General features: G+C 45.4%; 1 protein-coding gene across 2 annotated transcripts in view; it reads left to right on the top strand.

Moving 5' to 3' along the window:
* The window catches only part of DNAJB12 (DnaJ heat shock protein family (Hsp40) member B12), a 39,426-nt gene extending 13,662 nt beyond the window's left edge, over window positions 1-25,764 (top strand). For both annotated transcript variants that reach the window (XM_054983152.1, XM_054983153.1), the window contains exons 3-9: window positions 1,084-1,229; window positions 4,732-4,917; window positions 9,384-9,463; window positions 12,894-13,003; window positions 20,416-20,588; window positions 21,552-21,703; window positions 25,045-25,764. In XM_054983152.1, the coding sequence (XP_054839127.1) occupies window positions 1,084-1,229; window positions 4,732-4,917; window positions 9,384-9,463; window positions 12,894-13,003; window positions 20,416-20,588; window positions 21,552-21,673 (817 nt within the window). In that variant the 3' untranslated portion in view covers window positions 21,674-21,703; window positions 25,045-25,764. The remainder of the gene's footprint in view (window positions 1-1,083; window positions 1,230-4,731; window positions 4,918-9,383; window positions 9,464-12,893; window positions 13,004-20,415; window positions 20,589-21,551; window positions 21,704-25,044) is intronic.
* The last annotated feature ends 87 nt before the right edge of the window (window positions 25,765-25,851 follow it).

Below are 25,851 nucleotides of genomic sequence, written 5' to 3' on the forward strand. Positions count from 1 at the left end.
GCTCTCCCCACCCCGAAAGCGTATAAAGCTCCTGAGAGCAGGAGGGCATGAAGTTTCAGAGCATCCTGCAACCCCAAAAGCAAGCCATGCACACACACACATACACAGCCAACACACACCCAACCAGCAGAAGCTGCAATCCAACTATAAGCATGGAAGTGTTAGAAGTTCTGCGTGGCCACAGCGGCTCCTCCTCCTTCCTCAGCTTCACTGGTTTGAGGAGAGAGTCAGAGGTGCCCTCTTCTCCTCCTCTAATGCTGGTGTTGGCTTAGAGCTCTAATACGCAGACCCTTGTCCTCAAAGCAGAGACTTGTGCATGAGCAGGACTGTGTGTGGATTTATGTGCTTGCCTGCTACAGGACCAGTTGCCAGTGGGGGTGGGGGAGGTTCAAAAGGAAGAAAGGGTTTAGAAGGAGACATGAATAACAACAACAACATTTGATTTATGCACCGCCCTTCAGGATGACTTAACACCCACTCAGAGCAGTTTACAAAGCATGTTATTATCCCCACAACAAAACACCCTGTGAGGTGGGTGGGGCTGAGAGAGCTAGAAGCTGTGACTGACCCAAGGTCACCCAGCTGGCTACAAGTGGAGGAGTGAGGAATCAAACCCGGTTCTCCAGATTAGCGTCCTGCACTCTTAACCACTACACCACAGTTTGAGAAACACGACTTTAAAGGGCTTTCAGCTCTTAAGAACAAGTCAGTATTGAGCTACTTCTTCTCAACTGAAAGCAATAGCAGCACTTTTAAGGCTAGGAAAGAGAGAGTGCCGTTCTTAGGACAAAATGCAGCTGGCCTCTGGGTGCATGCAGGGGAGGAGATTCTGCTGGCTCTTAGTGAATGGCAAATGGTAGAGCTGGACGACTGACCGATTTGTCACCACAGCAGGTTGTTGAATGGGTGTCCCAGCCAATGACGCAACACAATAGTTTTGACCCCAGCAATACAGTATTAGCTCAAGTATTAGTAGAATGCAGTATTAGGCAGTATGAGCTTGGACGGGGTGGGGGTTGACAGTCGATATGCTTGCCTATCTCAGATTAACAACCGTTGTCTGATCAATTCTCTAATTTCTAGGGTAAAACAATGTAAAGACTATTATGAAATTTTGGGAGTAACCAGAGATGCTGCCGACGAGGACCTGAAAAAATCTTACCGAAAATTAGCATTGAAATTTCACCCTGATAAGAATCACGCACCAGGTGCTACAGAGGCCTTTAAAGGTAAGACAGAAAGTTCTTGTGCACAGAAATTGATCCGGCAGAGATGTGTTCCTAGCAGATAAGCTCTCCACTCCACACAACTATTTTGAGCTTTGCGGGCCAAGTATATGTATAGCTGATTGTGTCTTTTCATGTTAATCCTCCTCCTGGCAACCCGCACGGTCTCTCCTCCTCTTTCCGTGCTCCTTCTTTCTCTCTTTTCCTCCCACCCACCTTTTTATGCCCACCCCTGCTCTTGAGCTTTAGCTCTTGTGCTTCTTTCTCTTCTTCTTCCTCTCCTTCCCTCTGGTCTTTGCTTTTTTCCACTTCTGGTTGACTGACATGGAGACATGCAGGCGTTGGCAACACTGCTTGGGGTTGCCAAGTAACCCCTAAATGACTACTGAGCTCTTGATTCTACACTTGTGCAGACTTTAATTTTGAGCAGTTTAGTCATCCTCTGTGTTTGGGGGGTGTTTAAAGTTTCAGATTTTAATGTCAGGCTTTTCCCAGGTTTGTAAAAGCATCTTCCCTATCCTTGTGGGGCCCCATTATGTGGATTTTTTAAATTTACATCCTGGGTCAAGGTCAGAATGAGATATATGATAATCAGGATCAGATGGTGAAGGTTACTCAGAAAATGTTACTGTATTATTTGAAACCGGCTGCTTTTAGAACATGAAATGCTTCAGCAAACTCTGTAATTGGTGGTCTGGTTCTTTTTAAGCCCTGAATATAGGCCTGCTGTACTTGACAGAAAAAGGAGCTGATAATCCTTTAGATGCCTCATTGGAACTAGATTAGAACGGCATTTGTCTCGACATTTCAGCATCTTGCATAAAACCTTCCTCCAATAGTTGGTCCTTCTGCTTTTCAGAGTGGCAAAAGGCAAGTTTCTTCACCTGCAGACTTAAATTATTATATTTACTGAAGGCTCTAGCAAGAGCTTCAAGTCCAAACAGGAGCATGGGGCAAGCTACACTTTATCCTCTTCCAGGAGGTAATCTTTAACCCCATTCCATTTCATGGCTCCACTTACTCTCCTCATCTTAGCACCCGCAGGCCCACTAGAGTTGCTCCCACTGGCTTCAGAGATCAGAAAGAGACCTGACTGCTCTGTAGAAATGTCTTGGTTAGTATTATTCCGCTGTTGACGTCAGCTGGTGCTTTAGTGCTCCGTCTCTTCGTGAAAGCTGATAAAGTGTGACATTTTGCCTTGTTTTAAATAACGTCGTGCTCCTCAGCTTCCTTGGAGGAGGCTTGTAATAAAACAAGAATTGCTTTGCTGGCTCAGCGTACGGATCCATTCTGGTCTTGATCAGGGCCCGCCCAACACCCAGGGAAGCCTGCAGGCTCCCCTTCTCCGTGGTTGATCCCCAGTCTCTCACTGCCAGAGAGTTTACTGCTTCTCAGCATTCTGGTTACATTTAAACTTTTAATACTAATAAAGAATTGTAGAAATTGTACATTTTGGAAAAAGCTGTGAACCTGACAACTTTACGACATCACTATTGATTACGTTTTTATCCTTCCCTGTTCTGAATGGTTAAGCAGGTATAATACTTTACATTTTATTTACAGCATAGCTTTAATCACCGCAAGCGAGGCCAGTTTATTTTATACTAACTTTTATTATTGTTGTGAGATGCAAGCCGTTGTGAATTCACCTTTCTGGTCAGACTACATTAGAAGGCCTTGGGATTGTTGACATTGTTCTGGCTATTTCATCTTATGCTGCTGAATCATCGTGAACTGTGGTGCAAGGCATGGAGTCTGGTACAGTCGTTTCCTGGAAGAGGGAGCAAATGGAATTGAGAAATAATTATGTCCAAAGAAAACGATAGATAATTTGGTCATTGAGAGATGAATTAAGGACGGCGTCTTGGATCTGGTTTCAAAATCCCCCCGCCCCAATCCCAGCATTGCTTAAGGTTGCTTTGGTGCCCAACACTTGAATTTCACTACCTGTTCTGTCGAACTTTTGGAATAAATTGAGCTCGGTAACCCTCTTGCATTTGGTTGCAGTTTTCTGCATGTCATTTTATGAGAGGAAATTTTTCCTGGGGAATTTTCAGTTTTTATATATCTTTTCATGGTTTTGACTGTACATGTAGATCGGCATGTCTCTCTTTCTCCGTGCCTGTGTGTTGTTTAGGAAAGAAAGAAGAGGGAAATAAATTTCTCAGTAAAAGCCAAGAATGTGACAAGAATTAAAACATTACGGGCTTTAAAGGACCATTCTGTCCATTACATGATTTTCTTTAGCCACACACTGAAGTATTTTTAATAATAATGTTAATAATGTGTTCTTATCCTGGTCTTCCTCAGCTCAGGCCAGCATATATGATTCTCCCTGTCTCCATTTTTATTCTCACAGTAACCCTGTGAGGTAAATTAAAGGAAGAGGGGGAATGGCTCAAGCTGAGTAAACTTGCAGTGAACTGCATGGTAGAGCTGGGATCTGAACCTAGCTCTCTCTGATTTTAATCCAACATGCTAACCATCCAGAACTTCCTTTTGGTATGAGTTCTCTGAAGGCAATTTCATGATTTAAGAAAAAGCCAGGGAAGGTTTCTAGCCTCTCACCTTGGACCCTCATTCATCTTGCAGTAAGGAACAAAATACAGAACCAGTAGCTTACCTTGCTAGACGTGGCTGCTTTAGACAGTAGATATGGGGAATCAAATATTTGAATGCTTCCTTTAAAACAAAAAAAACCTCCATGCTCATTCAAAGTGAGTAAGAAAGCTCAACTAGACTCTTTTCCTTGTTATGCCAGCTTTCTGTAAGCAATTTTTTTTCATGTGAGAGAAGATTATATCTGCTCCTTCCTGCAATCTGAATCGGTGCTCTTCAGCCATTAGGGCTGCAGGTCATATTGTTGCCCCCCAGGCTGTCTGAATTGAGAGATAACAATGCTAAAATGACTCATCACATATAAATGATTTGAACAGGCACACATGCACTAGCTGTCACATAATAACTACAGTTGTCATGTGAAAGAGAGTGCACAAATTTGGCTAAAAGCCTCTATCATTGCTTCAGAAGGCCTGGTCTTCCTTCCATTTGCACTTTTCTTTGAAATACTTTGGTCTGGCATGAGAGCTTTCAAACAAGCTGCATCAGGACATAAGTCTTTAGTTCCTGGCAATTTACAGTTGGATTGGTCTGTAAATCCTCAGTGCAAGGCCCTAAGAGTGGCTGTTGTTATTACCTGCTCTTCTTATGGCATTTTCCTAAGTGTTGTCAAGACACGTCACACACGTTACGTTGGTAGTCTTTAGTCTTCACAACAGTCCTGTAAGATGGGTCTTGGTGAACATTCCTGTTCTGCAGATTGCTGGGGGCGTGGGAGACAGGAAGTGGGGCTGAAGCTGGAAATGTTGTTTGCCAAAGGGCCATAGAGTTAATAAGGTAATTTTTGAGCTCGGGACTTGACAGCTTCATCCCTTGGCTACTACATCACTGATTTAGCTGTTGCTTGCAGGGAAAGAAACTGACTCTCTTCTTGCTAACCTTTCAGCCATCGGTAATGCCTACGCAGTATTGAGCAACCCAGAGAAAAGGAAGCAGTATGACCAGTTTGGAGATGCAAAAGTCAGCCCCACGCGACACGGACACGGCCCTGCAGACTTCAACCGAGGGTTCGAGGCCGACATTTCCCCTGAGGATCTCTTCAATATGTTCTTTGGGGGTGGTTTTCCCTCTAGTAAGCCTTTCATTTTAAATCCTTTTTTGAAGTGTTGGGGGAGGGGGGAGGGGGTGCCACTCAGCCGGTTCTTCTCCTCATTCTCCTGCCTGAACCGGAGCGCCTTGTAGATAAGTGGAGATTGCCCTGTTTGTCCAGTACTGATTGAAAGTCCCTTGGCTTACACAGCTAATAGAGAGTCAGGACCCTACAAGCTAGGCAAACAGCCAACCAGACGTGTCAGCAAATAGCATCATCAGAGGTGAGGATATCTGGTGGTATTCCCTAGTCAGCTTTATAGCCAAGTCAGTCTGTGAGGGCCGCAGTTTTGAGGAGGCAGCGTTTCCCCTTTCTGTTTAGCCTTCCAGACATGGAAATGGTTCCTACCTTGTCAACCTATATATCTTAAAGGAGACCTGAAGTACCTGACTTGAAGTAGCTGCATCCTTAGCATGGGGCACTGTTGCACATATGCACGCTGCAGCTGGGAATAGAGTTTTTGAATGAAAAAGGATTCCCCAGAGGGCCAGCTGGGTGCTCCAAGCAGGGTTTCCTTCCCTGAGGGGACAGCTAATGGGAGAAGAAAGAGCCATTCCTGTCTGTCAGGCGAGACTCAGTCTGGCCATGGAGAGCTGCCTCTGGATTCTCTTCTTGCCCTTCAGAGCTTATAGCAAAGGAATGTGGAGTTCACCAATGTCTTCCCTTACGGTGATGATTGATAGTCATATTCAGGGCCAGAAAGGTCAAATTTGATGCAGTTGGAAGGTATGGGGGGTTAGGAAAAGATTGCCGTCCCCTACAGCATGTGGCTTGGCCCCTTTGCTTGAGTCCCTTGGAAGGTATGGGGGGTTGGAAAGAGGTTGCCGCCCCCTACAGCATGTGGCTTGGCTCCTTTGCTTGAGTCCTTTGGAAGCTATTTGCTCTGCAGCGCCCTTTTCATAGCATGCTGTAGTCTATATCGCAGAGTCCAGTGGATTTGTCACTGTTGCCCAAAGGAGTTTGTCTGGGGGAACAAAGCCAGTTCTTTCTCTGCACACCTCAATTCTTTGTCACCAGATTGTTCCAAAAAACCTGCCTGCAATAAACTAGAATATCTCTTGCTTTTAATTAAGTTTGAGCCTGGCATAGGTAGCAAACCTTAGGAACTGGCTCAGTGGTTTTCACAAGACCCAAATCAGCTCTAGAGTGCACGCAACCAGCAGGTGAGCTGGAATTTACCCGTTCAGGTGGGAGGGGGTGGGCAGGCAGGTTCCATGGTTGACCATTTCTGTATTTCAAAACTCCTTGGATGTAACAGATGAGTGTAACCTTTCACTTCCTGTGGCCTGCTGCCCTCAATTCTGTAATGGCTTATATTAATTATATTTGTTGTCAAGGCTAACCACCTTAATCTGGCAGGTTTGCTCCCCTGCCCCATCCTGGGCCCCGAAGCAAGCATCTCTGTTACTGAAGTAGTTTAAAGTATCTCAGGTTTGGACCAGCAAGCTCACAGCAACTACCATAAAGCAAAGAGACTTTTATCAAGATGAATGTTAATGTTTAAAAAAACTTCCAATGGCAATATAATTCCAATGGAAGGTTCAAATGCACCAAGACAACAAAAACTAACTCTCTAGATGCACTTACATGACAGAAATGATCTCTGGGTATTGCAGCAAACCGGCAGTGTGATGCGGGTTTTAAAAAGGCAGGGGGGAATCAAAAGAAGAGAAGAGGCAGTAGCCTTGACCTGGCAAATAAGCAGCGTTTATAGAAATGTTGGCCATAGACCTTCCACCAATCATCATTCTGTCTCCAAAAGCCCTCCCCCCCCAATCCTGCACCACCTGCAACCAATACCCAATTAAAAGACCTAAAAGAACAACCCTAATGGTAACAGTTTCTACTTTAACTGATTGTTTAATATATAGTTCAGAGAAAGCCAAAATCATCTTTGGAAATGATTCTTTTCTTGGCATCTGTGCTGTGAACTCAGCTTGTGCAATTCCAGTTTAGCAGCAGAAACGGTGATGTGGTGATTTGTGGCCATAGGACTCTATGGAGATCACAAGGGCCACTCTGTTGGCCCCTGTGGCTTAGAGGCTGTGGTTAGAGGTTGTGATGGGTTGATTTTGCTGCTGAATCAGGACTGCAGTGTTCCACTTTCAAATTCAGCATTTTGTATGCCAAAAATGCAAAAAATAGAGGCTTTGCTGCCTAGGGAGTGATCAAAATTGCCATCTCTGCTCTAATTCAAAAAATAACATCAAGTCGTGGTGCTTTCTGCTGCCTGGACAGAGACCACTTATTAACATCTCAGTGCTTTTCTTTCACCAGTGGAAGAGATCGCCTAGATTGTATTTTATTGTCTGTCCTAAAGGCAGATAATGCCAGACGTTTATTAGCTTTGAAGGTACTTGCCATAAAACTGGAGCTTGTTCCACTGAGTGAGCCCTGCGGTTGTGAGAGAGAAAAATCAGTAACAGACAAATCCGGTGTATGAATTCACAAATTCTCAAGCCATAAAAGACGCTGAGCGTGTTACTAATTCAATCTGACACTGAGTGGAAGCAGCAGCAAAAGAAAAAGATAGTTTTTTAAAAGGCATACTTTCAGCATCTAAATAACCGTATGCCCTGGAGTTAGTGTGCTAATGTGCATCTTCACATCTCCGACAAAATGCACACCATGTAGCTTGGCCAGGTAGGAATGGCTTTCCAGAAATGCAGACTAGATCCACAAGCAAGTTGTAGCGGGACCCAGAGGGCACGCATGCACGTTCACTTTCAAAATGTCAGCAAACATACACATGTACTCTTTTGTCTCCTCGTCTCCCATGCATTCTCAACATAGATACAACCAGAAGCACAGAGGAGCTGGAAGCCCAGGAGTATCAAGTTCCCATTGGGTCCCGGGCTGTCCACTGAATTGGGCTAACAGTGTGCATAGCTGGAGACCCACCTGATGCATGGTTTCCCTGATCCCTAGCCCCCAAAGCTTTTGGCTGTCTGAAGCATCAGTGAGCCACGATAGCCCCTCACTCGGCTTGCCCCTTGGTTAATGTCATGGCTTGCGATACTCAGCAGATTGGTATCCCGAAGCACTTAGTCTTTAGCCCAGCCTGTCTTAGAGCTTGCGCAGTGAGAGATGATGCCAGAGTCACGGGTGGCCAGCCAAGGGAGTCAAGGAGATTGTCAGGATCAAGGGTGCCCCTCCTCCAGAAGATCCCTTGCCCTCACACTCCCTTTTCTAAGGTCTGGCTGGCCCTCTACCAGCTTCTGACAGCATCCCAAAGAAGACATGGCAGACGGGGGCCAAAGCGGCAGGAAGGGAGAAAAGGCAGCAGAGGCAGAGTTGAGCCTTCCGGGCCCTGTTGGGAAGAGAAGGCGAGGCTCGGAGAGAGTGGAGGGGGGGGTCGTACTTACCTGAGTCTCCCTGGCAGGCCCTACCCTTAATAAAGAGCCCAAAGGAAGAAGAGCCTGGGAGTGCAGCATCCCTGCCCGCAACGGGAAGCCTCCGAGAGTGGTGGAGCCTGCCTGGAGGGAACGCCGGGGAGAGCCACGTGAGACGAACCCCCTGGGAACAGAGTCCTTTGGTGGCTGAGGGAGCGGGGCGGTGTCCCGGCAGCCCTCTGGGGCAGCTTGCATGAAGAGCTGTGTGGTGGGGCAGGTGGGAATAAGCAGGGAGGCGAGCTGGGGTTAGGGGGCTTCCGTGATCCCGTTCGCAGTGCCATTGCCACCAGCCCCCCCTTTCCCAAGCAAATGGCTTTCAGTAGAAACAGTGGGCAGCCCTCTTGGATTGCCGATGATCCTAGTTTTTGAAAAGCTGCTCACTGTACTTCTTCAGGAGTCCTGAAATGAGCATGAGGGTCTTGGAAATTAAAAAAGGACGAATTACACATTCCTGTCATTATTTGAATTGCTTCCATATCTATGGTCTGGTCACTTTAGCAACTGCATGTTTCAACGGTGTTACTTATGAAGTGTAACCAAGAGTTTTGGTCTCCTTTCCTGATAGTGACCCCAAGGTGTTAACTGGTTACTTGTCAAGAGATGAATTCTCTGGTCCTAAATACAGTGCATAGCATGATATTTTGCTTATTTCAATGGGTTTCAGTGGATTTGTTGAGCATTGTGATCAGGATCTGAGAGCTAGTCAGCGACTAGGATCCTGAGAGAAGAGCTTATTGCAGTGGGGAAAAGGGCCACTTCTAGCACCATGGAGCCACAGGATCCAATCTAATGTAAATTCAAGTAGTTTAATTAGCCCAGTTTTCCCATCACAGCCTGTTGAACGCTCCTCTTGTTACTTCTGCTGTTACGGATTCATTATGGGCCTCTCCCTGTTCTCCTCTCGGCTGTCACTGCAGGCAGTCACCTGATTGAATGGCATTCCAGGCATGGAATGTTTTCAGTTCTGTTGCAACCTCTGTGTCCTATCCTATAGCCTCCCTTAGTTAGCTGCTGGGATGTTTCCAGCAGTTTCTCATACATCTCTTTCACCCACAGGTAATGTTCATGTATATAGCAATGGCAGGATGCGATATACTTATCACCAGAGGCAAGACAGACGAGAACATCAAGGTGATGTAAGTTGCAACCAGGAGGAGGAGAGAGTTAATAATGTTTTAAAACACACAGAAGTGTCTCAGTAAAACAGTGCGATGCTATCCTAGCTGGTTTTGTTAATTTTTCACTTTTCTAGCTCAAGGGGGCGAAGTTTCCCTCCCCACCTTATGTTGTCTGAGACTTCTGGGAATGAAGAGATAACGAGCGAGCAACCACCTTGTTTATGCCAAAGTGCCAATATTACTGAATACACCAAATACATATTCTAAAGCCAGTCTCAGGTTTTATGCGAAAAGGTTGCTTGGAGTTCTGAGTCGGTCCATCCCGCCTCCCCCCCTGCATATGTGGCTCCTGAGAAGCTTCTTCCAGCTTCTGCTTCCATCTCTCTGTTATCCGTTCATCCAAAGAGTGATGCTTCCAGGCCCAGCACCATCCGCTGTAACTCATCGGGGCTCCTGGAGCCTCGGGAGTCTTTCAGCAGGACCCCTAAACTGGCCTGTGCCTTTTGAGCTTTTAGAAATCCTTTGGCCTTTTCAGTAGCTTTCTAGCAAACTGGATGTTTTGAAGTGCACTCTGGAAGCCAAGTTGGTTGAACACAGAATTTTAAATCTAAAAGAATATGGGCTAATCTTTTGGAGCATGAAGAGGGGCTCTGTCAGACATTTTGGGCTGCTTGATCCATTTCCCGAACTTCTTAACTCCAAAGGAGCAGACTGACTCAGAGTGCCAGGTTGCTGTGAGGTGTTTGAAGGGAGACGTTTTCTGTCCATACATGTTATTAATATTCCAGCTTTTCTTCCCAGTGGGAACAGCATTGCTCTCCTCCGTTTTATCCTAACAGCAGCCCTGAGAACGAGAGACTGGCCTGCGTTTATCGAGCAAGCTTCCATGGCAGAATGGGGATTTAAACCTGATTCTCTTGGATGCTAGTCTGACACTCTTAATTAGAGCTGTACCACTGGATATGCCTGACCCCGTGAAAGATTCCGCATATGGCACTGGACTGGCATATCTGATTTTGCGAAAGGCCCCTGCAAAGATTCCCAGTAATGTCAGAATTGGGAATGATATTGAGGAGGCAGCAGGAGCAGCTGAGGAGGAGGGAGTGTTCCCCAGCTAGTCCCTGGTGCATTGGCTCTTTAAATGGCTGCCATCTTCTTTGACTCACAGAAAATAAGAGCCCGTTAAAGTTTAGAGGGCCAGTATACCACAGGTTGGCTGGGGTCTTTCCTTTCTTTCCCTTCCTCCCTGCTTCTTTGGCTCCAGTGCTGGGTGAGGCATTTCCAGAATTATCAATTGAATTTCCTTTCATACGTTCAGAAAGGTTATGACTGCCATTTTTGCTAAATTGGGAGTATTGTTCCAATATTTATTAAAATTCCTGACATGGCTTTCTGGAAAGATAATAATAGTCCTGATATTTATTGAAAATGATACTCTTGCCTTTCCTGACTATCTTCCAGTATGGAATTAAAGTGGTAATTCTTGAACTGCACACTTCCGCATTTAACTGCTGTGTCGTGCTGGCTCTCAGACACTCTGAGGGAGGGTCTGTGCCTCAGCTGTAAAGCATTTCCTGGATTTCTCTAAAGATCTCTAGTAGAAGGTGTTGGGAAAACCCCTGGAAAACTGCTGCCAGTCATAGTAAAGGAGCCAGTAGTCTGAGGGTGTTAGGGCAGCTCAGATGTTCATATCATGACAGAATGTTCCCACCCTTCTAGCCAAAAAGGCAGGCCCGTACATCTGACTTAGATACCTGGCTTGGTGATGCAGACTTCTGACTTCATGGCCACGTTACTCAGTTTGGCAGCTCAGCCCCATTGCTGTCCTTTCCCACATATCCAGATCCTCTGACTGTGACTGCTATGCTCCTTTATGACGCTACACATGTGCACAAGGATGCTTTCTAAAAAGTGTACACAAGCATAGTATCATATGGATACAGTAAGTACAAAATGTGGTAGTAGCATTTATGTACAGTGGCTCCTTTTCCACATTGCTTGTACACACAGTATTAAAAAATAAACATAGTTGTCAGACTGGGCTACTATAGTTGTAACAACATGAGAAAGGTCGAAAGTGCCAAAAATGGGAGTGTGTGAGGGGAAGGTGCCCACACTCAGAGAAGACAGATTTGGCAAGTGTGGTATAGCGGTTAAAGCCTTAGACTAGGATCTGGGACACCCAGGTTCAAATCTCCACTCTGCCATTTTATTTTTTACATTTATATCCAACCTTTCTCCTCAATGGAGACACAAAGTAGCATACATCATTCTCCTCAACTCTGTTCCTTCCTCACAACAACCCTGTGAGGTGGGTTAGGCCGAGAGTGTGTGGCTGGGCCAAGGTCATTCGGCAGGTTTCCATGGCAGAGTGAGGATTCGAACCTGGGACTCCCATATCCAAGTCCAACACTCCAGTCACTAAACCATACTGGTACTACACCATGCTACCATGGAAGCTTGCTGAGTGACCTTGGGCCAGTCACACACGCTTAGCCTAGCCTACCTCATAGGGTTGTTGTGAGAGTAAAATGGAGAGAAGAACAATGCTGAGCTGCTTTCAGTCCCCAACGGGGAAGAAGGTGGAGGATAAATTAAGGAAGGAAATAACTGAACTAATGGTAGGACTAAGATGACTAATGTCTCACCGCTGGTTTCATTCCAAGAGGTGGGCTGCACTCTGCGCACTGTATGCTTGGGAGTGGGGGGGGGGGTGGAACCTGTTCGTAAAAACAGCCTTCTGCACAACTGCGCAAGCCACCCCAAAGCTTAGAAAGAAACACCTCCAGGACATCAACAGCCCGGAATCTACTCTTTGGGCCTTTTTGCTATGCTGTAAAATCAAGGATTCAAAAAGTAGCTAAGTAAGCTTACTCAACCCACATTATTGAACTTAAAATATAGTACAACAAAATACAGCATTGCAAATTATTGCGTCAGACTAGTGCTAGGTGAGATTTGGATTGACAAACCACCACTCTCATTTTCTTAAAAATCATCCAATATACACTTGTCAGTTGCAAGTTTATAGAGATGAAAATGCCAGCATTTTCTCCTACTGGGCTCAGTTTGAATTTGTAACTTAACAGATAAGCTTGTGCAAATTCATTGCCTTTGAAAAATTCTTTTTGTGTGACTCTGGAAAAAGCAGTTTATAAACTGCTTGCGCTATGGGAATAGTGACAGCACCAGTCTACTTTACAGGGCTGTCCTAAGGGTTGTTGAGATAATTGATGCAAAGTGTACTGAGCACTCTAAAAGCAGAGCCCTCGTGGATGAACACTTCCTCACATAAAGGGAGCTCCAGCTTCCAAAAACTCATCCAGGGCTAAATTTTGCCCGTCTTCAGGTGCCAGCGGACTGCTGGTTTGGAAGCGGGAATTATGGGAGTTGACAAGCCATTTTGTGAATGTGGGTGCACTGATGCCTTCCCCTCCTTTCTCCCCAGGGTGGCCTCGGCCTGTTTGTCCAGCTGATGCCTATTCTCATCCTCATCATCGTCTCCGCTCTCAGCCAGATGATGGTCTCCAGTCCACCATACAGCTTGAGCCACAGACCGTTAGTTCCTGTTCCTTTCTTCGGCACAGGCAACCTAGGCCAACTGGGTATCTGGGAGGGGGATTAAGAGGAGAAAGGCTCTTTGCCATTTTCTGCCTTGTTGCATGTGTTCCTCCCATGTGGTGTTTTTCTCCCTTGCCTTATGTTCCTCGTGCTTGCCTCCTGGCACCACCTGATGCCTGCTGAGATAAGCACCAAGGGAAAGGTTCAGGCATTCATGTAGTCGAGTGCTGCAGCCTTGGAACCCTGGGAGGGGAGGCTGGGTTGCTTGGGTGAAAATGTTGCCAGGTCAGACTCTTTCAGCACATGTCTCCTGTGAACTTAGGTATCTGGCCACATCAGTTGCTCTAGATAAGGATGCCGTTTCACAGAGAAAAACGTTGATCCCTTATCAGGTTGCTTGCTTTGCAGTGTAGTGCTAAGTAAAGTTTTTCTCTTCTAAACCCACTGACACTTTGTCGCTTTGTCGCTTTCCATTTCCCATCTGGAATTGTTCGTGCGTTTCTTTTTATTCCTCTGGAGGTGAGGATCACAGTTCAGCAAATCAAACACAGAGAGGCCTTTCCCACCTGAGCAAGGGTGTGCTCTGCTTCCTCTTTCCCCTTAGCAGTGCTAACCTGAGGCTCAGGACTCTGGCAAACTATCTTTGGATGCTGTAAAAAAAAAAAAAGGAATGCCAGATGATTGACTTCTTCCCTGTCATGTGAAAGGTTGCCGTTTGCTATCATATTGCTGAGGTAACAAATTCTCATTGCACAGTGGCCAGTTCTGATTAGTGAGCAAAGCTGACAATATCTGGAAAAGTACTAGACATACTTCAAGAGACTGTCATTTTGAATAGTGTGCGCTTATTTTGCATTAGGGGCTGGCAATTGGCAATTTGTGGGCTGGACCTGAACCCATGATAGGTGCCACCTGCCCCTTTCCCAGCTATCAACCCAGTCTCTTCTCCTCGCCACCTGCACTTCCTGAAAAAATAACACGGGAAGAGGATAATGGGACCAGAGCTCGTGACCAGTTGGAGTCCTCCTTCACTCACTCTTTCATTCTAGTTTTTTTTTACCCCTTCCCCCTTCTAGCTTCTATTTAGGACAGCAGAAAGAGGGAGAGGGGAACAGAGATGCAGATCGGCCTTTGTCTCCATAGTTGCTATTTAGAGTGGCTTGCTAGTGACAGTAGTTGCCATCCAGGAAGTCATCTCATGTGTGGTGATACGTATCTCTGTGAAGGCTGTGCCATATTTTAGGAGACAGAGCTTCTCTGTAGAATCTGAGAAATGCTAGTTAAGGCAGAGTCCCCTGGGATGCTTCCTACCTCACCCCTTTTATGGAATACAGAACCCAGAGATATGCAATACAAGTCAGGTCTCTTCGCTGGAGGTGGGCAATAAAAGCAGAAGTTTCAGCCATATGGCATGGAGAGGGTGTCTAGGTCAAACCTTAGCATGTATTTTTTTTAAAAAAAAATGCTTATATGAATGTGTGGGAACTGCCTTGTCCTGAGACAGACCTTTGGTCCATCAGGTCTGGTACTGCTGGGCTGCAGCTCTTTAGCATAAGGTGACTGAGATTCTTGACCTGGGAACTGCAGAAAGTGACCCCAGACCATATGCGTGCAAAGTGTGTGCTCTACCACTGAGCTATGGCACCTCCAAACGATCAGCTTCATGGACTGGAGTGTTCTATAGTCATCTGTGGTGGGGGAAGAAGATGAGATGGAAAGAGGGAAGTTTTGTTTGACATTCCATGGCTTGTATTTTAAATTGCGCCTTTTCTGCTGTACACTTTCCCTTGGATAGATGTTCCCTTTGGGGAAAGTACTGGGATATTCAGGTTTCAGAGTCAAACCTTCTGATCTGGTATCAGCACATTTCCAAGGTGCAGTATTTCTGAAATGTTGAATTTTGAAGCTCGTGGATCAACTTAGTAGTATCACTGTGTGTGTTTTCACTTTTGTCATTATTTGTGCCAGCTTGTCTTCTCAGGCCACCCACACAGCAGTATCTGCTTGATCTCCAGTAAGTTTTTTGTCAGCTAATGACACCTTTGCTCTTTGGAAAGGGCCTTTTGCAAGATGATGTAGGTGTAATGTAAGCTTTTTCTTATTCACTTGGGGCAAGTGGAGAGAAACAGCTGGAGTCTTCAGTTTGGACTTGAACAAGAAAGGGGGCGGGGCTGTTCACTCTTTGTTTTAAAGTATCTCTATCCCATCTCTCCACCATAGCTTTTGAAGGAAGTGAAAATGGAGAAAGACATCTAACCAAGAAAAAGAATCAGATATAACATCAATTAACAATATTTGTTAACTAGCAGCTCAGTGGGATGAAGTAAGACTTCGCAACCAATAATACAGCAAATGAGACATGTAGCTGAGACTAATGGCTTGATTAAAATGTGAGCCTAGCATCTGGCCCTCAGTAGGCTAGAGGCCAGGCAGATATTTGGAGGGGAGTTTCCAGGATCCTGGTGGTCACTGCAGAGAAAGCAAATGCTTTCGGACGGCTTCTTTCTACTCGCCATGCCCATCTGTTTCTTGGCCCGGTAACTGAAACAACCATTCCGCCCCCCGCCTCCCCAGTTTTTGTTTTCTTGGAGTGAGATGGGAAAGACATGTTGACAGTGCAGTCCAAAGTCTTTTGCATGCTGCTTCTCTTCAGACTCCTCAGTTCCATCCGGATCTAATTGCATGGTCCCTGGCCAAGTTGCTGCATGAAAGATGGACATGAATCCTCTGAAACAAAGATTTACTTGCATTAAACACACCGTAAGGTAGATTCTCAGGGCTTGGAGATGTGATTCTGACTTGTTTGTGAACAGCTTGGGGGTCAGTCAGGAGCAGAGGTTTGTCAGAACGGACCAGAGACTGACAGAAAACGATGCAGTTCTGTAATGGTTCAACAGGAATCTGCAGAAGAGTAGATTTTGTCCCCACCTGGGCAGAGGCTTCCTGTACATCTACTGGTCTAGATCTCGCAGTAGTCCTGCAAAGCCACTAGAGTCAATTGGTTACAGAAAGTTTGACAGCAGAACTGGAAGATTCCAGACTCATAACTAGATTCTAGAAGGAGAAGAGACCAGCGGACATTTGGATGCAAGACTACATCCATTGAAGTTTTTCCTGAGCAGCAGACCTGTGTTCATCATGACAACAGGCCAGAATTAGTCACCAGCAGGGCACCCAGCAGAAGGATGTCACCTTTCAGTGCAGACGTATCCTGGGGTGTAGGCTTAGGAGCCATTTAGAGCCTTCAGTGCTGTCTCAGCTGCTTCCACTCCAGTAATTGTAAAGCTTAGCATCACTGCTTTGTTATCCTGGTACTATTTATACTTTAGGATTAATACATTGTTCCCTGGGTCAGGGAGCAGATTGGAACCTACAATGCACCTGATTTGATCACCTTTCTCAGACTTTGAGCTTGCTCCCCCTTTTTATCAGACTTCATATTCTTCTTCCTTCATAGAAAACTAGCTGGAAACTTTAAACACAGTCAGAGGAAGCCAAATGCACCAGTTCGATTGTTGTCTCATCACAGGAAGATCAATCAAGTGACAACCTTCTTGGCATTAATCCCATCTACTTCTTGTGCAACAGAATATGACAAATGCATTCTGCTTGCGCTTGTCATCCAAACTAGCACCAGCACCAGCCAGCAGGGGGCAATGGTAACTCACTGCCTGGGCTTCGCACCCAACATGTAACTATTTCGGAAAATCTGGGAAGCTGAGCTTGCCAGCTGTCTTGGCAAAAGGAAGTACATTGTTGCTATAAAGATAGGCATTCAGAAGCTATCTCAGTCCTTCCAAGTGATCAATCCAATGTAAATCATCACTTGCACAAATGAGCCCACCAAGAAAGTAGAACCCTCTTCTATGTTAGATATTTTCAGGTGGGTGTCTGCATTGGTCTGCAGTCAAAGAGCAAGATTTGTGTCCAGCAGCACCTTAAAGACCAACTAGATTTCCAGGGTATGAACTTTTGAAAGTCGAAGCTCCCTTCTTCAGATAGCTCTTCTTAATAGTAATTTATGGGGTGGGGATATAGTCAAAAAGATTGGTTTGCTGCAGGTTAGAATCCAAAATACCTCCAATAGGAATGCCTGTGAGTATAAAAATAACAGGGAGCCATGTTGGTCTGTTTGAAAAATCCAAGAACAAATTTGTGTAAACATGATTTTTTTTTTAAACTAACGTGATTGGGAGAATCATTTAAGGCTGAGCCTCATGGTAGAAGGGCAGGATAAAAATCTGATGAATAGAAAGCAGTGAACAAGCTTTTGAGTGCCTTTGAGCTGGTTTTCAGACTGAGGGTTGAACAAAACAGTACATAAAAGTAGCATCTGGGCGTGTGTGGAGAAAAAGATGCTTCTGGGCATGACGAAAAAGTCTCCCAGACTGTGGTTCACCATGAGCAGGGCAGCGCATTACAAGTGTTATGCAATTTTTTAAAATCATTGACGGTCTTGATGTGGATGTTCATTCTGTACAGCACAGGAGGAAGGAGCAGCGGTCTGTTCTCTTGAGGCAATGCCACCCCTACTGAGTTTAGGGGCTGCTGTTTTGGGAAGCAGCAAGGGATCTCTCCAGTTTTGTTCAAGTGTGATCAGTGCGGGGGGAGAAGTCTGTAAGTCCCTCCGAGTGCAATAGAAATAAATAAAGGTGACTCAGGGAAGGGGGATCTGGGGTGGGGGCACTCTGTGACAAGGCCAATGGAAGCACTAAGAGTGAGGGAGCCCCATCTCTCTGGCCAGTGGAAAGTCTTCATCTTCACCTGCAGGACCCATCTTGTTCTTCTAAAAGCTTTTTCTCATGGCCACAAGGGCTTCAGGCTGGTTCTTTTTAAATGGTCAGCGCTGGGATGCTTGAGCCATTGTCCCCAGTGCTAGTTCCCCTGTATCCGAGCAGACAGGTGAACAGTTGCTTTGCATTCGTTCAGAGTTCAAGTCGCAGTCGTTAAGGATAGGGATGCCACTTCCAGGTTGGAAAATCCCTAGAGATTTGGGGGGTGGAGTCTGGGGAGGATAGTATGGAGTCTGGCATTTGTGGGGCATGATGCCGTATAGTCCACCCTTCAAAGCAGCCATTTTCCAGGGGAGCTGATTTTCAGTGGCTTGCGTAAAAGGTTCTCCAGTGCACCAAGCCAAAAGTGTGCACTGTGTTCACTAGGGAAGTGAAAAGTAGCTGCCGTTTCCAAGAACTGGCTATCCCTTACTTTTAGTGAAGAAGGAGTTGCTTCTCTCTTTAACAATAAGTTCTGAGAAGCCCAGCAAAGGATCACTTTTCAGCCTCTATTTGTTTTAAAACACTGACTATTAGGGAAGAGTTTCAGCCAAGAAAAGCACCCTCTCTGGCAGCATAGTTTAGCCTGATCAGCTGCTTAGCAGATTAATCCTTTCTCTTTTCAGAGTCATATCAGAACCTCCAGCGCATTTCTGGTTAACCCAAGCTGCTCCTTTTGGGATTGGCTGCCAGGTGGGGAGAGAGAGAACCCCTGAGCCTCCAGCTGAAAGCCCCTTTAAGTAAATCTGGTGCATCTGTTCCATTTTGCATTCATATTGGAGTTAATTCAGAGAGCAAAAGAATTGCATGACTCAGTTTATGGTCCCAAATGGATGGATGCTGCTGAATGTTTTCAGAATGAGCAACAATTCTGTAACAGTGCAGACCTAAGCAGAGTTGCACACCTCAAGCCCCCTTTCTTCAATGTACTTAAAAGGTAGAACTCTCCTTAGGAATGCACGTGTGTAGAAAGGAGTTGCGGCAAAAGACTGTTCTGAGAATGATGGGATCTATCGAGAGGGCATTGAACATTGTAACCATCACATATTCCAGATCACATATGCTTTTCTCTGTACAAAGTATTTTTCTTCTTTAAATGGAGAGAGATCAAGATGGGTAGCCATGTTAGTCTGTCTATAGTAGTAGAAAAGAGCAAGAGTCCAGTAGCACCTATAAGACTAACAAAATTTGTGGTAGGGTATGGGCTTTTGTGAGCCACATCTGAAGATGTATCTGAAGAAGTGAGCTGTGGCTCACGAAAGCTCATACCCTACCACAAATTTTGTTAGTCTTATAGGTGCTACTGGACTCTTGCTCTTTTCTAGGTGGCAAATGGACTTCTAGTGGCTGAATCGCTTTGATGTTCCCCTCTTGGGAATGTTCCAGGCTGTGAATTTGGCTCATACAGGTGTTCTCTTACCTATCTCTGCTGTGTTTTTATTACCACCGTGTGACGGACTCGGCTTCAGAGGCTGAGATTTCCAGTCAGTGAGCATATGATTGACATGTTTCCTCCCCCCCCCCCGCCCATGGGGCTAGCCTGAAATGGCAGTTGGGGATGGAATGTTGGGGAAACTGTCAGTTGGAGTTGGAGAGAAAACATGAGACTGAAGGGGAGTTGGAGCCTGGCTTTAGACCAGAGAGGGTCAGCCAGAGAATCCTCTGTGAGAGGAAATAATGTTTGTGAAGCACTGTTAGTCCTTGGACTAAAGTGGGGAAAACCAGCACTAACTCCTACTTAGACTCAAGAGATCTGGGGATTATAGAGGGCCAAGGAAGTGGGTAGAGAGGAGTCTCCCCTTCAGTGCCAGGAACAGGGTCATAGCTCATAACTGTAACGCCTGCCCAGTATCTAGGAATGGTTAGTCTCAGTGGAGCACCCTTAAGTCTGGAGAGGAGGGAAAGTCGTGCTGTGTTTGTGTTTGAGTATATAAAATGTAACATCTGTGAAGCAGAGTCAACCTCTGAAAGAAGCCAGCAACCTAGTGTTGTACCAAGTGTGTTGTGCCTCACACCAGTGAAGTTCCTGTACAAAAACCTTTCTGTTTCTTCAGTTCAAACACCTGCATACCTGCCTTTTGACTTTAACCTACTGTAAATAAACCTTCTGTTACCTTTTGAACCTCCCCAAGCCTTGTGTGCCAGTTTCTGCTAAAGGGAAGCGCAAACCCCTGATCTGTCCCCTACTAAGACTTGGCTGGGTAACCATTTTTAATAATCCTTAAGGGTGGGACAAGCAGGAAATTTGAAACTTATCAACCACGCTACTAGAGGCTTCCCAGCCCAGTATACAGCTTCACAGGCTTAAAGAGGAGAAGTTTTACCTCAGGGTAGGGGAAGGTCAGCCTAAGCCTGAGTTGGACGTGAGTTTGTGGCACACCACTTACAGATTGGTCTGCAGTTGGTCTGAGCAATTTGTGACCTGCCAAACTGAAAGCAGCCCAGGAAACACACACTGTGGCCTGCCAACACCCCCCTCATACAGCACATTTTTTGTAGGCAGAAAGGATAAGTGACCTTATTGAGCCCCAGATTTTGGCTTAGTAGTATGCAAGTTTAGCAAAGCTACTCTTTCTTTCAGCTGCCTTCTTTTTCTGGTGATCTTCGACTCTTTTTTTCTGTCACCCTCTCATCCAGGTCTGTCGGTCATATACACAAGAGAGCAACAGAGCACTTGAAAGTGGCCTACTATGTAGCTGACAGCTTTGCAGAAGAATATACTGGCACAAATCTGAAAAATGTGGAGAGGAGTGTAGAAGATGACTACATTGCAAATCTCAGAAATAACTGCTGGAAGGAGAAACAACAGAGTACGTGAGCCGGCCTTTCAAAAAATAAACTGTGCTCGTAGTTCATATTGCTCTCTGTGGTACAGCACAAGTTATATGTTCTAGGAGCGTGACAGCTGACTGTTTGTATGGGGGCCAGATGTGTCTTTTGCTGCAAACTGAAATCACTTGCAAGCGGTCAGGCTCTGTAACGGTTCTTGCTTTCTAGCAGTAGCCAGTTGGTCAGATGTAATATAGGACACAAATATAATTCATATGTTTTACATACCAAATCCAAAGGAGAGACATAACACTTCTAGGTGGAATTCTAGCTTGAAAACATTATTATTTTCCTTACAAGACTCCTGTTTTAATGATCCCTTGGTTTAGTTCCCTCTAGCATGAGATTCTTCTTCAGAGGTATAATGCTTTTTGTTAGTTCTTAAGTTACCACTGGCCTACTGCTTGTCTTCAAAGGCATTAGAACACTGTTTCCAAAACATGTCAGTTGAGAGTGAAAGTTATATTTGCGAGTCTGATTTAGTCAGCGACCTCCCTGCTGCTGAAGTTGCCTGGTGTATTTACATGCTATAACTAAATGGTTCTCTCCTGTGTTAGACGGAATTAGCATCAGGATCTGTAGGCCAGCGTATTAAAGTTACTAATGCTGTCCTTGAGGACACAGAGAGATGTTTAAAAGTGTGGCATGGGAGTTTCTGATGGGCCCTCAGTGGTGGCGGCCAGGCTGCCCACTGCTGATTTTTATCTTGCTGTAGAAGTTACGGCAGCTAATCTTAGCAAATACAACGTCTGGGACAGTGTTTTTTTATTGACTCCATTGCAGCTTCCTGCACAAGATGGGGGAGATAAGGGGAATGTGGCCCTCTGTCCACTGCGTTCTGTGGAAACGTCTGTCAGTGGGTATTACACAAGCTGAAGTGAATGTTGCACTTGCTGGAATTCTTGGTCACTGTTTCAGTGATTTTTTTTTTAATACATATATAGAGGAAGGCTTACTGTACCGGGCACGTTACTTTGGAGATTCAGATCTGTATCAAAGAGCGCAGAAGATGGGCACACCGAGCTGCAGCCGACTGTCAGAGGTGCAGGCATCCTTACATGGATAGCTGTTGTGGAAGAGCTCCATAGAGATGAAAGTAAGAGCTGGTGGAGTTTTCTTTCCTGTAATCGTGAAGCATGGCGCAGCTGTACTTATTTTTAGGCTTGGTCCCTAAGGAATGTAAATGTCCTTCCCATGCATGCACATCCCTTAATCAAGAAGCCCTACTTCTGCTGGGGCATTGGACTTAATTTGCCTTTTGAGTTCTTTCAACTTCTCCTACAAAACCCTGCCAGCATGGAGGATACTTCTTGGGGAGCACAGCAAAAAATGATGTAGAGGTTGATTGGGCTGTTCAGTATTTGGGTGGGGGGGCTTCATTTTTGCTGTTGCAAGTTCTTGTTCAGCAGTGAATTTATCTGATCAACTTAACACCAGATAAGCACCATCAATCAGCTGAGCAATGGCTTCCAGTAGCACTTTTTGTAACATGGAGGAGAATTTGCACAGGCTGTAGAAGTGGGAGGAGCCTATGCAAATTCCCTCTTCAGTACTTCAAGACTGTCATCCATAGGATGAATGTGCCTCCCTTTGGGGCTTCATCTGACATCCCAAGCCCATCCGAGCAACTGGACCAATTTGCCCACATGCGATTGGCTGAGTTGAGTGATCTCCATCACAGCGTAGAAAGATTTTTGTTCCACTCTTTTTGCAAGCCTTTGTTTGCAACAGGGATTTCCCATCAGTTAATGTCACTTGGGATATACTCTGTCTCTGAGTTGCGGCATCTACCCCATACCAGCTGGTGTGGTTGGAGGGTCAGACTGGGACCCGGGACCAGGTTTGAATTCCCACTCTGCCATGGATGCTTGAGGGGGTGAGCCACTCAGCCATACGTGCTTCACAAGGATGTTGTTGTGAAGATAAGGTGGAGGAGGGGGAAACAATGTATACAGCTGCTGTGTGTCCCAAACGGGGAGAAAAGTGGGATATAAGTGAATAAACTATGCCCTTGCCCCCAGCATCCATTTCCACTGTAGCCACACCGGGAGTGGTCAAGAACATCAAGGTGACAACTCTGTAAGATAGTTACATGTCAGTCTATTGAAGAGAAGCCCTCTGCAGTTCTTCCCATGTTGCCAAAAATGGGTGTATGACCAATGCTATCCAAGGGTCAGTTTGCATCCTTGTTTAATAGGAAACTCTGTCAAGTGAGAAATACTTATAATATTCCATGGTTACTCTTGTGTGCTGAAAGAGAGAGTGAACTAGATGAATACTTTCCACTGAGAATTTGACCGTGCCTTTTTTGCGGTGGTATTTATGTTTCCTCTGCAGGTTTCTGTGTGAAGCCTGAGTGGTGTTCTAGTCCCTTGAAGCACAGCTGCCTGGAGGCTGCTCCAAATGGCAAGCCACCTTTGGAGACAGTTTCCCATAGGGACCTTACCCAAGAGCAAATGAGATGGTGTACCTGTTCTTAGACTGTGCCACTTCAGATGGTAGTTATATGCTCACATGACTGAAAACCTGACCATATAGTTATAAAATAAATACATATATATTTGTGCAGGAGAACTGGTGTGTATGGGAGAAGGTTAGACTTCTCTCCAAAGTGCTACCTTTCTGTGTGCAAGGACCTTTTTTGTGTGGCGAAGCATTCAGTCACGTGAACCTTCAGTGGGACAGTTGCTCTGTAGTACAGAAAACAGACTTGCCACCTCATGTCTGTCTGTCACTCTGGAGTGACATGATTTACACCATGCCACTGCAGACTGTAAAAAAGGCAGGGTTTTGATATCATGGTAGAATTGCTGGCTTGTGCCAGGTTGTCATATGTGAGGTCCTCCTTGTGACTGCTGTTCAATTGGCCATCACACCAGCTCCATTTGCATGCATGTAATCATGGGCATCCTACAAGGATGCCCCTGGGGCAGGGTGGACTTTCCATGCACAAGTTCAGCTAATGAATCAAGAAAACCAAAGCATGGGTCCAAAGCTGTGTAGGGGAAATAATTTTTTTTAAATTAACAGAGTCATGAGTTGCCCTTCTCCTTCCGTTTCAAGCTGTTTTACTCACAGAGGTGATCCAGAATTTGCCCTTCAGATTGCAGGGCTAGGGGCTCTCACCGGAATGTACCAGGCTCCCAAAAACTTCCTCCACAGAGAAAGCTAGGCTTTAATGTTCCTTGCAGACATCAGATTTCTAGACAGAAGGAAATTTTTTATATGGAGGAGCTGCCACTGCAGTCTATGGCGATATCGACCAGACACTGGCTTGGATCCTGCAGAAAATGCCTACTGATGAAATACATTTTCCTCAATGGAGAGGGACTGCCTTGCTCCCCCCGCCCCCCACTCAACACTGCATCTGAGAATGCCCCCATGCTGTTCCTGGAGGGATGGGAGATCACAGGAACAATATGAGGGGGAGAGTTGGCGATCTGCCACAGGGAGGGGGGAGTCAATGGAAAATCTCCCCTTGTGTCAGCAAAAACTTTCCACTGGATCCAACTCAATGGTTTATGACCTCAATTTGATCCTTGGTCAGGTTTTACCATATAAATTGAAGACAAACTGGTTGCACGGAAAGCATTCTGGTGTTCCTAGGTTCCCTTTACAATACATTAATGAATGATCCTGCATGTTGGCTGCCTTCAGATCTGCCCATTCCCTCTAGCCCACCCCCAAACTCTTCTGTGTTTTGAGGCAGAGGTTTGATTGTGTGAAGCACACACACGTACATTTGAAGGGGGCTTGCTTAGACTGGCATTCTGTGACAGGGGTCACCAGTCATTTCTTTCATGAAGCTGCTGGGGACCCAGTCATAGGAGAGCCCTGTTCTGTTGGCTGCACTGGTGGCAACTGTGTTCACTAGCTACCTTTTGTTCCATAGAGGTTTCTCTCTCTTCCAATATGCCATGCTATTTCGATAACTGCTGTTATTTTGAGAGCCACTGTAGCACAGTAGTTAAGTGGTTCAGCTGTGAATCAGCACTCTACTGGTTCGAATCCCACTACTGCCATGAGCTCAGTAGGTGGCCATGGGTAAGCCACTCCTCTCAGCCCCAGCTCCCCAGCTGTATTGTGGGGATAATAATAACACTAACTTGTTCACCACTCTGGGTGAGGCACTAATCTGTCTAGAAGAGCGGAATATAACCGCAGTTGTTATTATTATTATAACTCCTTCTCCATCCTCCAGGGAAGTGGAGAGACCTGTGTGGTTTGTTTACTATATGCTGTTCCTGGGAATTTCTCTGTGTAGCTGTTGCCAGATAACAATAGGATAAACTTTAAATGGACAGATTTGCATTTCCAGTTACTCCACTCAACTGTATTGCTTCTTTAATAGAGTTTAGGTGTGGGTTATGTTCTCTGGGGTTTCTGTTATCCTTCTCACATGCTAGAGACTGATGCTGTTGCTGTTTTTATTCTCAGACTCTTCAAATGCCTGCAGACTTTGGAGGAAGTGAACTGAGCCAAGGAAACAGTCTAAGGAATCAGATTTTAAATTAAAAGTGGAATTGGAGAATTAGCAACGCACAACTGCCCTCTCCTCCCTCCCTTTCTCCATCTCTTTGTGTATGTCTCTGGCCAGTATTACAGCTGGACGTTTCTTAGAGCAGAAGGAAGCCTCCTCATCTTTCCCCCTTCCTCCTCCACTATCAACTGTTGCACCTCTATCAGGATCCTGGAATCCTAGGAGCCAAGTGTCTTTGTTTTCTTTTTTAAAGCTGAGGGCAGAGGGGAGGGGGCAGAAGGCAGAAGGGGGCACTCTTCTGCAGTTGCACTCGTCACTTCAAAGAGAGGGCAAATCAGAAGATCTGTAGGAGGAAGGAAAAATCAATTTTAAAAGCAGGAGAAATAATTTAGAATTAACTTATAGCTGTAAATATGTTGTATTTCTAAACTATGCAGGGATAGAATTAAATTATTTCATTTTTGCTGAACTTCATAACCCAGGATGTGTGCATTTTAACCTGTTTTTCCCCAGCGGTCTGACTCTACAAAACCTTTCCTATTTAAGGCAGCCTTATTTGATGACATGAAACTTTTATATTTAAGTGGCTTTTTCCAAAGGAGAACATGTTTAGAATTCAACCTGCATTTTTTGGTTCTTATTTTATTTCTTTTATATAAAAGAATCACTGAAACCTCTAGGAATGTTTTTTATACAGTCACTTGGGCCCTGGTTTGGATTTGTGGCCTAATTTGGAATTTCCAAGTCTCCTGCAGTGAGGAGAG

The sequence above is a fragment of the Eublepharis macularius genome, chromosome 6 (assembly GCF_028583425.1).
Source record: "Eublepharis macularius isolate TG4126 chromosome 6, MPM_Emac_v1.0, whole genome shotgun sequence".
NCBI classification, from domain to species: domain Eukaryota; kingdom Metazoa; phylum Chordata; class Lepidosauria; order Squamata; family Eublepharidae; genus Eublepharis; species Eublepharis macularius.